Raw genomic sequence first — 14,971 nt, 5'->3', positions numbered from 1 at the left:
GTGGAAATGAAAGAGTGAAGAGGTTCATTGAACTTTGTTTTCTAGCTAACTTTTGCGTTTTCGGGGCTGAATGTGAATGTCATCCTGGCGCAACTTTGATTTTGTAAACAGGAAATTCTCATTTTCGAGGGTCATTTTTTATTTGAGAAAACGTTCCAGCTGGCGTAAAACATTTGATTTACGCCACCAATCAATGGATGCCACGTCATAATTTTAATGAAACATACATACACTCTACCACACACAATTATAACCGAATTAAACCTATAATCCTCATCCGCTGATTCTTCAACATCAGTCGGTTCGGACCTCCACTTAGTTTCACCCAAGCTTCATCCTGGTCATGGATAGATCACCCAGGTTCGGGTCCATAAGCAGTGACAATTGCCCTATGAAGACTCGCTTTCGCTACGGCTCCGGTGGGTTCCCTTAACCAAGCCACTGCCTATGAGTCGCCGGCTCATTCTTCAACAGGCACGCGGTCAGAGCCCCGGGCTCCTCCCACTGCTTGGGAGCGCCAACGCATAAAGGATTCCATCTCCTCCTCTCCTCTTAGCACCGAAGCTCCACCCCACTACTAGTGCTACAACACACGTCAGTCAAGAGCTGGCGCCGTTACACCGATCACAAGGTTTGTTCTTTTATGATTTGTTTTTATTATTTGTGATGATGCGAAGAAAATCAGTAGATTGGATATTTCAGGCTTCTAAGGGCTAGCGACTATTTTGAAGGCATGAAAAAGAAAGAAATGATCAAAGGTGACCGGGGTGGACCAGCCAAGAACCCTCCGATGCCAAAGTTAGTTTCTCTCTCAAGTTCTGGAGTTCTAACTTTTTAGGAATTGTTCAAAAACGTACATTTATCTTGTCTGAATGGGACTTTATATAGTGCACCCCAGAAATGGTTATTAGATTTGTAACTTCCCATGTATTTGAGGAGGTCAGGGGGTTCAAAGATAGCTTCCATAACTGCTATAGGAGTTATATATTTTCTTATATAACTGTCATTGGAAGTTAAGTATTCAATAAGAAATTGTAGCAATGAACCTGGATTTTACTCATGCCTTGGGATAATAACGTGTGGTTTCATCGCTAGCTCTTGTAGGCCAATCCACACTTGAGAATTCCCTAAGTGTTAAGAGGTCGTCTGTGAGCCTTCCCGGCAAACGTACCTTGTTCCCATGGACGGTCGTCCTTCTATGGACGACCTTCCTATGCGGGATGTCCATTCTGCTCTGGACGCCTCCTATGGACGAGTTGGAGTTGGTCAGATTTTTTAGTTCACCATCAGTTGCCCCCTTATCCAAGGGTCGTCTAGAGTGGAGGGGGTTCTACTAGCGTCTTTTGGATGCGTGTCTTCATATTGGTAGTTAGATGTTGTTCCACGTGTTATAATTTTAATGGCTGAATTTTACTGTTTCAAATTGCGCCACGCGTCATGGTTTCATTGGCGACTTGTCGCGTCGATTTAAGCTTTGAAGGGAAATGCCACGTTGTGCTTCCCCGTTGGTCACATCTTTCCAGGTACCAATTTTCAACGCCTATAAATAATGGAATTCCTCTCGTACCCTTTACATTTCTCAAATTTTCTTCTTTGACATTCCTCATCCATCGCCTATCTAGAAGTATTCCAGCTTTCCTAGTTTTCCTTCGTCTAGAGCCACGTATCTTCTTCATACTCGTCTTTAGGTTTTCCTTAAGTTTTCGAAATGTCTGAAATTGTCGTTTCTTCGTCTAGTAATAGTGTTGATAAAGAAATAGATGAGTACCACAACTCAACTAGCTACAGTGGCTCTAGTAGTGATCGAAGTAGTGGGGGAAACACCACAGACGAGGAATATACTTCTGGGGTTCCTCTGGAAGTCCTTCAAGAACAACTTAGAACGAGAGTAGCATCTGGGTCTGGGGTCGGTCCTTTGAGTGCTCCCCCGTCCATCCCTCAGGACGAGGTTGAGACCATATATAGCTGTGCTATGGGAGTCCCCTCTAGGACGGGCGATAAAAAGTTAGCGTCTCTTAGGAGTTGGTATCAAATTCCAGACGAGTTGAACCTTAGGTTGGCCATTCGAGAGGAGTGGTGTTGCCAGCCTTATTTTGGTGTAGGAGTCTATGAGGCTTATCTTTTAGGAGGTCTTAGGTTGCCTCTTAATGCTTTTGCTAGGGAGTTACTTACTAGGTTAGGTTTAGGGTTGTGTCAATTTAACCCCAATGCATGGAGACTAGTCGTCTCTATGCAAATTTTGTAGAGAGAGATGTTTGAAGGGGGTCGTCCTCTCACCGTGGATGAATTCCTTTATTGTTATAAACCCTCTAAAATTAACCAATCTCTTGGCTTTTATCAATTCACAGCCAGAGGGAGAGATTATAGGATAATAAAGTCTTTGGTTACGTCAGATAGGAACTGGAAGATGGAGTTTTTCTTCGTCTCTGGTTTCTGGGTAAGACACCCTGTTGAGGTTGGCAGGGATCTATTTGCCCCATATACTGGAGAGTTAATGAACCTTCGTCCGGAAGGTATGCTTATTACCATTGTGTTGTTATCTTTACTATGTATGTCGTTCCATAATTATTTAACCCCCCTTTCTTTTTTGTAAGTGTTAGACGACCGTCCTTGAACAAGTTTTACCTTGGACGCATTCAAAAATCTCGTCTTCACCTTGAGAGGGATTTCCACTCATTGGTTACTCTTCAACGCCTCGCTACGTGGGGACTCAGTCCTAAGCCCTCTCCTGAAGCCACAGCCCACGAACTTATAGTCCGTAGACGTAAGTTTTTACTTTGAAAAATTCCTTTTTATGTCATCTTTTGGAATGATTCCAACAATTTTCTTTGTAGGAATGGCCACTATGAAGGAGAACAATGTGAAGGAGGTAGTGAACGAGGTTGTTAGGCCAAAGGCTCAGTCTTAGCCTCATCTTGCCATTGGGGATAAAAGGAAGAATCTGTCTAAGACGCTAGATTTGGAAAATCTTCATAGTTGTCAAGGGCATAAGAAGGCGAAACATGGATCGTCTAAGCCCGAAATTGTTAAGCTAGGCACTGCCCCTCCTGTCTCCTAAGTGCCACCCGTCCAAGTCCTTGAAGTGGAAGTGCCTGACCCTGCTAACGCTACTCCATCCAAGACCGTCACTCCTGCTTCGTCTCAGCCTCATCGAAAGGTTCCTATGAATATGATTGAAAACGAGGACCTGGCTTGGGAACGGTTTGAAAAGTCTGTGACTGAGGAAAATATGGCTGCTTGCTATGATATGTCTTTAAAGAAGTTCGAGCACTCTGCTGTTCATGACATTTTCAAGGTATGTAACCTCATCTTTTACCTCGTCCTGTCATTCTACTGTGGCTATTGTTTTTATTTTTAATAGGACTTTTAATTGTTTGCACAGGCAATGTCAAAGTTCATCGCAATGTCCAGGCAGGCCACAGAGATAGACAAGGAGAGGGCCAAGCTTGATGCAAGTTAAGGACGATTGTAGAGGCTGAGCCGAGGTAGCAGGCAAGGCTAAGGACGAGGTTAAGGAGCTTAAGAATCTCGTCGATGAGCTGAAGGCTGACATCATTGAAAAGGACACCCGTCTTGATCATTTCAGAAGAGGAATGACGAGTTAAGTACCCTTCTCAAGGATGCCAAAAAGGTAGCTGTGGAAGAATTCAAAGCTTCCAGCCAGTTCACTGACCTCCTAGACACGAACTATACTGTTGGCTTCGAAGATTTCCGCATGGACACCATTGAACGCTTCCCCGATGTAGATTTTAGCCCCATCAAACTTCACCTTGGTGGCTCTGCCAGCTCCCTCCTCCAGACGAGCTCAGAAGACGTTAATGTTGAGGACGATGACATCACGCAGCCTGCCCAGGACGAGCCTAAGACCAGAGATGCACCTCAGTAAAAATTTGTATCAGAGAAAATTTATTTTAGTTCTCTTCTCTCTCTCTCTTTTTTTTTTTTTAAGAGGTCCATAGTCTAGGACCTGAAATTTATTTAAGTACATTTGACTCGTCCAAGAAATTAGGACGAGTTACCAAACAATTGTCTTTTTGGGCATTTACTGTATAAGGGTTTTTGGATGGTGGCCGTTTACCCTTTAAGGCTTTGACTTATGAATGTTAATTTCCATTCTGTCTATTATTGAACATATTATTGTATGGATGAGTGTATCTTTTTGTTTATACCTTTCACGTTACTGGTTTTTGAGTGGTCCGTTCCACTCGTGGTTTTTAGCTCATCTATATATTTCATTCCTTCATGTTCAATATGTTTGCCATTCTTTGAAGTTTGAAGTACAACTCGTCTTGAGAATGGTGCCGATGATTTAGTCAGTTCTTTTCCTCGTCTATGGGCTACACAATTAGCATTCGTCTTTGGGCAAGACGTTTCCTATGTTCCACTCGTCCAAAATACGGGAGCGTCTTGGCTAGGCGCTCGTCCATGGATTTCAAATGCTCACTGTATGTTTTTTTTTGTCCACCCCTTGGACGTCACGCTTACAGTTTCTTCCCATCCTTTGGATGAGCATGGGTCTTCTCGTCCATTGATTGGAAGAGTATGCCTTGGCTTATTTATAGTTTCTTCTCATCCTTTGGAAGAGCATGGGATTTCTTGTCCATTGATTGGACGAGTATGCCTTGGTTTCTTTGCTTTATCCTCATTTCGAGGAAAGCTTACGAACGTTATATCCCTGCGTCCAGAGATTTTCATTCGCCTTAGGCTTTAGCCTCCTTGTGGGTGTTCTTATGGAGATTAGATTCATGCATCAAATACATTAGAAACCCAAACCATATTTATAATATGAATATCGTCCACAAGCATGGCACATGCCTAGGGGCTAGTGCCTTTAGGAATTAAAATACTTATACAAACCAAGTACATTACTTTGTCATTCACAAACTAGTTCTTAGACAACACAAAAGTTAGAAACTAATGCGTTTTTTATTATTTAAAATACATGATAATAGTAAATATGTAGACCACACAGCTATAACCTCATCCACAGAAGCTCGTCCATGATAATTCTCGTCCAAGCTCACCCTTTACTGATAGTACCTCCTTAGATGCTCCACGTTCCAAGGATGTTCTAGCTTTCGTCCGTCCAGAGCTTCCAAGTAGTATGACCCCTGCCTCTTGCAATTGATAACCCTATAGAGTCCTTTCCAATTGGGTCCTAACTTTCCATGAGCCAGATTCTTGGTTACCAAAGATACCCTTTTAAGGATGAGGTCCCCAATATTGAAACGCTTGGGTTTTACCATAGCATCATATTGCCTAGTCATAAGATTTTTGTATCTTGTTATCCTTTACTTTGCATCCATCCTTACCTCATTAATGAGATCAAGGTCAAGACGAAGTTGTTCTTCATTTTTCCTCTCCTGGTACTTCATCACTCGATGGTTAGCCATATGAACTTCCGTAGGTATGACTGCTTCACTTTCGTAGGCTAGCTTTAAAGGGGTTTCCTCTGTTGGAGTCCTCACAGTTGTCCTGTAAGCCCAAAGAACACCTGGAAATTTATTCGGCCATACTCCCTTTGCCCCTTTAAGCCGAGTCTTAATGATTTTCAGCAAGGATCAATTTTCTACTTCTGCTTGGCCGTTTGCTTGTGGGTGGGAGGGTGAGGAATAGTGATTTTTTATTCCAAATTGTTCACAAAAATCTCTGAAAGGTGTGTTGTCGAATAGCTGTCCATTATTAGATACTAGTACTCTAGGTATTCCGAACCTGCATACAATGTTCTTCCAAACAAAGTTTTTAACATTTTGCTGAGTAATTTTTGCCAAAGGTTCGGCTTCCACCCATTTGGTAAAGTAGTCAATGTCCACTACCAAAAATTTCATTTGTCTGGTTCCTAGAGGGAAATGACCTAAGATATCCAGTCCCCATTGAGCAAAGAGACATGGGGCCATCATTAGGGTTAGGTACTTCGAGGGCTGTCTAGGAACGTTGCTAAAGCGCTGATACTGGTCACACACCTTGACATAAGCTTTAGCATCTGCTTGGATAGTTGGCCAGTAGTAGCCTACACGGACGACTTTGTGGACTAGTGATCTCGCTCCCGAGTGATTCCCACATGCTCCTTCATGGACTTCCCTCAATACATAGTTTGACTCGTCTGGAGCTAGGCACCTTAGGTAGGGCTGAGAGAAGCCTCGTTTGTACTGTACTTCATCTATAGGGACGTACTTGGCAGCCTTGACCCTCAACTTTCTAGCCTCGTCCTTGTTTTCTGGAAGCCTTCCATCCTTGAGATAGACTATTATTGGACTTATCCAATTTTCTCCTCCTCCTATTTGCTGTATCTCTAGAAGGTCAATGCTTGGCATGTATTAGACTTTGTCATACTCGTCCATAATTCCTTTTACCGAAGCTACTCTCGCTAAGGCATCTGCTTCCATGTTTTCCTCCCTCGGGAGTTGGACAAAACTGGCTTCTTTAAACTTCCGGACAAAATGCTTCACTTTGTTGAGCTATTTCTTCATTCGATCTTCCTTTGCTTCACACATTCCATTCACTTAATTAATAACCAATTAAGAGTCTCCTTTAACTACTACTGACTCTGCCCCTAAAGACTTAGCCAATTCTAGTCCTTTGAGGAGAGCTTCATACTCAGCTTCGTTGTTGGTGGTTTGGTATTGTAGACGGGCTGCGTATTCCAACTTGTCTCCCTCCAAGGACTTCGGTATGACTCCAATCCCTCCTGCATATAATGTGGACTAGCCATCTACATTGACAACCCACCTTTGAGCTCCTACCTCTTCGTCTAGCTCGTCTTAATCGGGAGTGAACTCTGCAATGAAGTCTACCAATACTTGTGCTTTTATCGCGCTCCTTGGTTGGTACCTGACATCAAACTCACTAAGCTCCACGGCCCATTGGATTAGTCGTTCTGCGGCTTCCCACTTGTTCATTGCCTTCTTTAGGAGATGATGTGTCAGGACATGGATAACATGAGCTTGAAAATAATGCCTTAGCTTCCTAGAAGCTATAACCAAAGCAAAGGCTAGCTTCTCCATCATTGGATATCGTCCTTCCATTCCTTCTAGCGCCCTGCTCATATAATAAACCGGCTTTGAATCCGCCCTTCTTCTCTAATCAATGCCGAGCTTACTACGTGTGGGGACACCGCTAAGTACAAATATAATTCTTCACTAGGTACGGACAGTCTTAGCAAAGGTGCTGTGGTGAGGTAGGTCTTGAGGTCTTAGAAGGCGTTCTGACACTCATCCGTCCACTCAAATGCTTTTTTGAGAATCTTTAAAAATGGCTCTTTCGAAATGAACTTGTTAAGGGCTGCAACCCGTTTGGTGAGAGATTTGACTTCTTTGATATTCTTCGGTGGCTCCATATTCAGTATCGCCTGGATTTTGTTGGGATTTGCCTTAATTCCTTTATTAGAAACCATGAACCCCAAAAAGTTCCCTAACGAAACTCTAAAAGCACATTTGCTTGGATTCAATTCATGTTATACCGCCTAAGTGTATCAAAGGTTTCTTGAAGGTTGACCAGATACTTCTCCTTGTCCAAACTCTTTACCAGCATGTCATCTATGTAAACCTCCACATTTCGTTCGATTTGTGGATGAAACATGTAGTTGACAAGTCTTTGGTAAGTTGTCTCCGCGTTCTTTAAACCAAAAGACATTACCTTGTAGCTAAATAACCCTTGGCTAGTAATGAAGGAAGTCTTCTCTTGATCCACCTCGTCCATCCTTATTTGATTGTAGCCTGAAAAGGCGTCCATAAAACTTAGCAATTTATAACCCGTAGTCAAATCCACCAACTGGTCAATGCATGGCAACGTATAACTGTGTTGGGGTTTATGCTCTAAAATCTAATTTATTGACATGTTATAAATAATTAAATTGTTTAATTATATGAGACTATTTATAAATGAACTAATGAGACATTATCTTAGTCCATGAGATGCATAGTATGTGATTTATGTGAAAAGTCACAGAAGATATAAATCACAAATTCTTTGTAAACTCGGAATTTTAGTTCGTAGTCGGTGATGAAGTTGGGCATTTCATCTGCGAAGACTATAACATATCAACTAAGATGATTTGTCTTGATCATGAAAATAGATATTTCTAGTTGGTATGTTGATATGTTTTAATAGTTAAGACATATTGAACTGGACCGCTGTGAGATTTATTATTCTCCTAATGACTGTCAAATGAATAATAAATCTCACGACTTATATTTACATGAACTCTTAATCCTAAGAGGATAATAGACCTGATTATGAAGTGTAGGTTGCTTTGATATATCAGGAGTGAGATCTAAAAGTCACGATCAAAACCTCAGTATGTTGGGCAGCCACATTTAGTGTTGATGGAACATATATTCTCAAGATGAAATTCATAGTCTCTTAATGGAGATACAAAATATTCCCTTGAGATAAGTTTAATGGGTTTGGTTATTTAGAGAGTTGGACCCAACCACTTTAGTAAGGAGTTACTAAAGTATATATTTATGAAATTGGATTTCATAAATATATGATGAATAACTTAAAGGATTAAACTGGGTACTCAAGGATTAAGATGTAGTAATCTTCAAAGTGGCAGTCTACATTCATAACTTTGTATTACTACGAATATTTTATGAAAAGGTTGCATGTACAATAAAGTCTTGGGATTAATTTATAGATAAGGTCTAGAGTACAACTATATTTATATAGTGGTATTAAATATAGTTAATGGTAACTTTAGACTTGTCAAGAGTTGACAGAAAAGCCTAAGGCCCATTGGAGCTAGTGTCTTATTGGTCATTTTTTGTCCCATTCCAAGCTACACACAAGAGCCCAATTGGATTGGCCCAAAAGGCTAGTCCAATTAGATAATCAGTTATATATAAGGAGAGAAATATACAAAATTTCATAAGTCTCTATTCATAAGTGTTTTCATTAAGAACATACTAGGAATGAAATGGTTTGTATGTGAGTGTTGGACACTCTCCTATTCTCTCATTGGAAACTGATTGACAGACCACACTTCTTGGGCATTAAGCAGAATTGGAGTGAAGATTAAAAGTGTTCCCAAGAACTTATAATCTTTGGTTTTGAATTTCACCGTACCAAGGTATGCTTTCTTGTTCTTAAATTCTGAAACTTACATAGTACATGTTATCAATTGCGAGTGAAGTAGATCTGTTAATTTTCCGCTGTGCATGTTTTGTATGAGATACAAACATGTATTTTCCATGTGTTTATCCAACAAACTATCCTTGGGGCAAGCCTTGTTTAAATCAGTGTAGTTCATGGACATCCTTCATTTGCCATTAGCCTTCTTGACCATAACCACATTAGCCAACCAGTCTGGATAATAGACTTCCCGGATAAATTTTGTCGTGGTCAACTTCTGGACTTCCTCTTTGATGGCCTTGTCTCGTTCAGGAGCAAAAAATCTTTTATTTTGTCGTACAGGCTTGGAGGAAGGATACACGTTTAGACGATATCCACGTGACTCCATGCGAACAAATCAAAGCTTTTCTTCAAAAACTGGACCAAGGCCTGCTTTGTCTTCTTTTCCATACTTGCCCCAATTCTAGTGAACTTCTTGGGGTTGTTCTCATCCAGAGGAATGTCTTCTAGTACTTCTGTGGGCTCTGCAGTAATTCTTCAGTAATTCTATGTTCATCATCTGTACGTGCTCACCCATAGCCAACATGGCTAAATAGCATTCTTTGGCGGCTAATTGATCTCCTTGTACTTGACCCACTCCATACTCAATCAGGAACTTGAAAGACAAATGGTAGGTAGAAGTTACCACCTTCCAACTATTTAGAGTCGGCCTTCCAATGATAGCATTATATGATGATGAACAATTAATAACAAGGAAGTTTACCTCTTTGGTTATTTGTTGTGGATATGCCTCGACTACTACAGGCAATGTAATGGTGCCCACAGATTGCACTTTTATCCCTCCAAATCCTACCAAGGGTGAATTCACTGGACGGAGCTGATCTCGTCCTGGCCTCATTTGTTGGAAGGCGGGGTAATACAAGATGTCCGTTGAGCTGCCATTGTCTACCAACACCCTTCTAGTCGTATAATTAGCAATGAGCAAAGTAATGACAATCACATCATTATGTGGGTGGTGAACTCTTTCAGCATCCTCGTCCGTGAACATAATGGCTTGCTCGTCAGCTCCCCTCGTCCTCGGAGATTGTTCTGACAGTTGGACGTTTTGCACCATTTTTAGGTATGTCTTCCTTGACTTGGATGACTGACCTATTGAAGTTCCTCTTATAATAACTCTTATTTGCCCTAGTGGAGGTCGTGACAACTCCTCCACCTTTGCCTTCATCTTCTCGTCCTTGTGGTCTCGTCCAAGAAAATTTCTCAACTTTCCTTGCCTGATGAGATTCTCTATCTGCTGCTTCAAATCAAAACACTTGTCCATGTCATGCCAATGGTCTCTGTGGAAGCGACAATACTTGTTCCTATTGCACTTGTTAGGATCTCCTTTCATTTTCTCTGGCCACTTCAAGGGTTGGTCATCCTTGATTTGCATAAGCACTTGCTCAAGTGGCGTATTCAAGGGAGTTTATTGCTAATTCCTCATTGAAGAACTCGCCTTCTTGCTATCTTTATCTTTTTTCTCTCTTGCCCAAGCCTTCTTTGGACGAGGACCTTGATCAGGATGACGCGGGATATCTGCTTCCATTCGCTTGGCTCTTTTCCTCTTCTTGGCTATGATTGCATCCTCTGCATTCATAAAATTTTGGGCTGAATGGAGAGTTCAGCCATGGTTTGTGGCTGTTGCTCGTAAAGTTTATGAATGAATAAATCAGAGTTGACCCCATTGTGGAAGGCAGCCAATAGCAATTTGTCGTCCATCTCGTCCACTGTTAAGGCTTCTCTGTTGAATCGGGTGATGAAAGACCGCAAACTCTCATTTTTCCCTTGTTCTATAGTTAGCAAACTGGAAGAGGAACGCTTGTGGCATTGTCTTCCAATAAAATTGTTGACGAACAACTTTCTCCACTCTTCGAATGAGCCCACAATGTTTGGGGGTATCTTGCTAAGCCACACCTGCGTTGGCCCCTTGAGGGTGGTAGGGAACACTCTGCACATAATCTTGTTCGGAACCCCTTGAAGGTGCATGATAGTTTTGAAGGTGGCGATATGATCACATGGGTCACGTGTTCCATCATATGAATCCAAGAAAAGCATTTTGAACTTTGGGGGTAGGGGATGACTATTGATGGAAGCTGTGAAAGGAGAGTCCGTTCAGTGTACTAAGTCATCCACGAGGTCGCCCTCCTCATGTTCTCCCTCATTTCATCCATAGTTTTTCTCATATGGTCCATCTCTCTCCAAGTGAGGCACCCTTCTTGAAGCGATACCCGTTGAATGGTTCTCGGGCTTAGCATTTTCTCCTCTACCTTTGTGACTTTAGGCTTGCCCTTCCACATGTCGTTCATGGTGTTGCCTCCTTAGACTAATCTCCCTAGTCAAATCTTGGTTCTGACGGGTTAGTTCTACCATGGCGGTAGCCATGGACTGTATATGTTGAATGGAAGGCGGTTGCATGACAGGGGCTGACTGACGAACATGGTGGGAATTACTAGAAGCATCCCTACTTTCTTGGTGGCCTGGGCTAGTAGCCTTTGATCTTGTTCGAACCATACAGCCTTTTTTCCAGGAAAGTCGAACTGTGAAAACACACGTAATCGAAAATTAGATATCCCACAAATGGCGCCAACTGATGATGCGAAGAAAATCAGTAGACTAGATGCTTCACGCTTCAAAGGGATGGCGACTATTTTGAAGGCCTGAAAAAGAAAGAAATGATCAAAGGTGACCAGGGTGGACCGGCCAAGAACTCTCCGATGTCAATATTAGTTTCTCTCTTAAGTTCTGGAGTTCCAACTTTTTAGGAATTGTTAAAAAACGTACCTTTATCTGGTCTGAAAGGGAGTTTATATAGTGCACCCCGGAAACGGTTATTAGATTTGTAACTTTCGCTGTATTTGAGGAGGTTAGAGGGTCTAAGGATAACTTCCATAACCGCTATAGGAGTTATATATTTTCTTATATAATTGTCATTGGAAGTTAAGTATTCAATAAGGATTTGTAGCAATGAACCTAGATCTTACTCATGCCTTGGGATAATAACGTGTGGTTTCATCGCCAGCTCTTGTAGATTAATCCACACTTGAGAATTCCCTAAGTGTTAAGGGGTCGTCCATGAGCCTTCCTAGTGAACGTACCTCATTCCCATGGACGACCTTCCTATGTGGGATGTCCGCCTCCTATGAACGAGTTGGAGTTGGTTAGATTTTTTAGTTCACCATCAATTTGATTAGTTATTTCCCCAAACTTGAGGTTTCAAAATTTTGATAGGTTTGTGTTATTTTTTGGATATCAATGTTCATATTGGTATGGGTTTTGTTGATTTGGTATAGATTTTTATGTATTTTTTAGTATTTTCATGGGGTTTGATTGAATTCTTAAGTGGTAGGTTCAAACCTAACAATTTTTTTTTTTTTAATTCCAGCTAGCCTAGGTTCTTATGGTTTTTATTTCAACTCCAAATCATGATTATTGTGTGCTTCCTTTTTAGGTTATGAAATTTTTTTTTGAGGTTTTCTATGTAATTGGATCCCTTGTATTGCTCTGCTTGTTGTTTTGGATCCCTTGTATTACCTTTGGTATCTACGAGATGATGAATTTCATTTCAAACTTGCTTTCCTAATCAGTTAGATGGTGATTATATTTTGCACTTGACTTAGGTGATTGATCATATCTACTTCATGCAAAAAAGAAAAAAAGAAAAAAAAAGAAGATGATCTTATAATACCGTTCCTTTTTAAAGAGCTAATATTTATTGCTAGTTTCTCATTCCCTGCCTGCAACTTTAGGAACAAATGTAGGACATATAGCATACAAAAAAAAAAAAGGACAGATTTCATTGTTATCATATATATATATATATATATATTTGTTAGGTTCTAAAAGTTTAGAAAAATTGGCAAATCGTGAACACAAACTTGTCTAGATATAGATTATTAGACAATTCTCAAAGTGATACAAGTCAAGATTCAAGAATATACAAGCTGCAGAAAGAAGAGTTCAAAAACTGTCTAGTTCGATCGATCGAAAGACAGGCTCAACTAATCGAAACACATATCTGCAGAATTTTAAGTTTGGCCCAACAACAGTTCAAGCCCAAAAATGATAAGGGTTTCAGATCTACTTCTTAAAATATATAAAGGAAACCCTAAGCACGTTTTTAAAAATGGCTTTTTAGAGAGAGAAGAGTGTGCCTTTTTTGTATCAAGGGTTTTATACCCAAAAGCTCTCTAGAGTCTTTGATATGCTGTGTGTTGAATCTCTTGTGAGATCTAGAGGTGTTTACCTTTATACACACTTAGGGTTATCAAGATCAAGATTCATGTCAAGAACTTGGTGATTGCTTTAGTTGTTGCATAAAGAACTCTCAAGAAGATCTAAAACCTTTGAGTGGAGTCTCAAAGTCACAAGTAGGAGAACTTGTGGTTGCTGCAGATTAAGGAAAGAAGTAGTCCGTGGACTCAGAGCTGTCATGTGGTCGTGGTAGTAAATTTTCTATATGAGGTAGCAATATGATGTTAGTGGTCTAAGTCTTATTGTACAAACTTCAATTCTTTCTTAGTGGATTTGTTTTTTACCTTGAGGATAGCTAGGTTAAATCCTTCCTAGGTTTTTTACCTGTTAGGTTTTCCTAGGTCATCAGATCCTTGTGTTCTTTATATTTTCCGTTACTTTACATGATATGACTTTATTGTGTTAACCTAGATATGAATAATAAACCTAAATATTCACTTGGTTAATTAATTAGGTTAAACAATCTAGTTTACAGGGATCTAAAACCCTACAATATTTATATAACCTTATATGAGTAATCTCGTGCTTGGGTTTTACAAATTGTAATTCCATTGTGTTGTTTCCATTTTGTATGTAAGTTTAAGGAAATTTAGACAATGGTTTTGAGATAAATGTCATTTTGGCTCTGTGATTCATTTAGGTAATATTTATGGTTGTTTTGTCTTTTTGGGGGGGGGGGGGGAAGGGGTGGTTATTAAATAGAGGACTTAGAGCAACCACATCAGTGGTTGCAAAGTCTTGCAAAATACAAAAACTAGCTCATTTTACACATTTTAACAAAAAAAAAAAATCCACATTAGTGGGTGTAAAATTGTGCATAATGCACAAGTGCTACAGTAACTGTTTACATTCTCTCTTCCCCTAACTCTCTCTCTCTCTCTCTCTCTCTCTTCAACTTATAATCTTAACACCACCACAACATAGACCCAACACAACACAAACCCAACACATCACCCATATCACAGCAACTCAGCACCACCAAACATCACCACCGCAACCCAGCACTGCCAACCACCACCACCACAACTCGGACACACCACAAAATCAACCAAAAATTAAGCAAACCCACACATGGTCACACCACAAAATCAATCAAAAATCAAACACGCCCACACCCACACACAGACACACAAACAGAGATAGAGACAAAGAGAGCATTTTTGTGAACTTGTGGTTGTGGGTTGACTGGAACAGTGTTTGTGGTACTTTGATTGTGGATCGTTGCTTATGGATCATTGATCAGTGATCGTGGATCAGTGGATCGCAGATTGGAGAGGCAATTTCATCATTGTTGCCATCGCCTCCGCTGCATGTGGATAGGTGATGTGGATTGGTGCTGGCGTTGTAGATAGGTGCTCGTGGGTCGACGGAAATTGGTGGTGCTTGTGGGTTTTGATGGTTGTGGTGCTTGTGATGGAGTGTTGATCTGACCGTGAGAGAAAGAAGAAGAAAGAAGAGGAAGAATAGGAAAAAGAAATGGCAGAGATAAAATAATATTAAAAAAGAATATAAAAATATTATTTATATAAAATAATGTATAATAGATTGAGTGATGTGGGTGTTTTGTAAAACTGATGGTGTAATATAGAAAAAGAAGGTTTTTTGTGTA

At 40.5% G+C, this 14,971-nt stretch overlaps 1 protein-coding gene across 1 annotated transcript; it reads right to left on the bottom strand.

Moving 5' to 3' along the window:
• Nucleotides 1-9,559: 9,559 nt before the first annotated feature.
• On the bottom strand, nucleotides 9,560-10,393 carry LOC142616352 (uncharacterized). Its single transcript, XM_075789225.1, has 2 exons — nucleotides 9,836-10,393; nucleotides 9,560-9,727 (listed from the first exon to the last, which is right to left on the bottom strand). The coding sequence occupies exons 1-2, from the start codon at nucleotides 10,391-10,393 to the stop codon at nucleotides 9,560-9,562; spliced, it is 726 nt and encodes a 241-aa protein (XP_075645340.1).
• Nucleotides 10,394-14,971: the final 4,578 nt, after the last annotated feature.

This window comes from Castanea sativa, chromosome 11 (assembly GCF_040712315.1).
Source record: "Castanea sativa cultivar Marrone di Chiusa Pesio chromosome 11, ASM4071231v1".
NCBI classification, from domain to species: domain Eukaryota; kingdom Viridiplantae; phylum Streptophyta; class Magnoliopsida; order Fagales; family Fagaceae; genus Castanea; species Castanea sativa.
The sequence above is the reverse complement of the archived record's forward strand: the minus strand, read 5'-3'. Positions and strand labels throughout refer to the sequence as shown.

Bases quoted from the DNA above. Each gene is read 5' to 3' on its own strand.
- LOC142616352 (XM_075789225.1), bottom strand. From the start codon at position 10,393: ATGGACAAGTGTTTTGATTTGAAGCAGCAGATAGAGAATCTCATCAGG. The intron at 9,728-9,835 runs GTAAACTTCCTT...TTGTCTTTCAAG, and splicing joins CACAACAAATAACCAAAGAG to TTCCTGATTGAGTATGGAGT.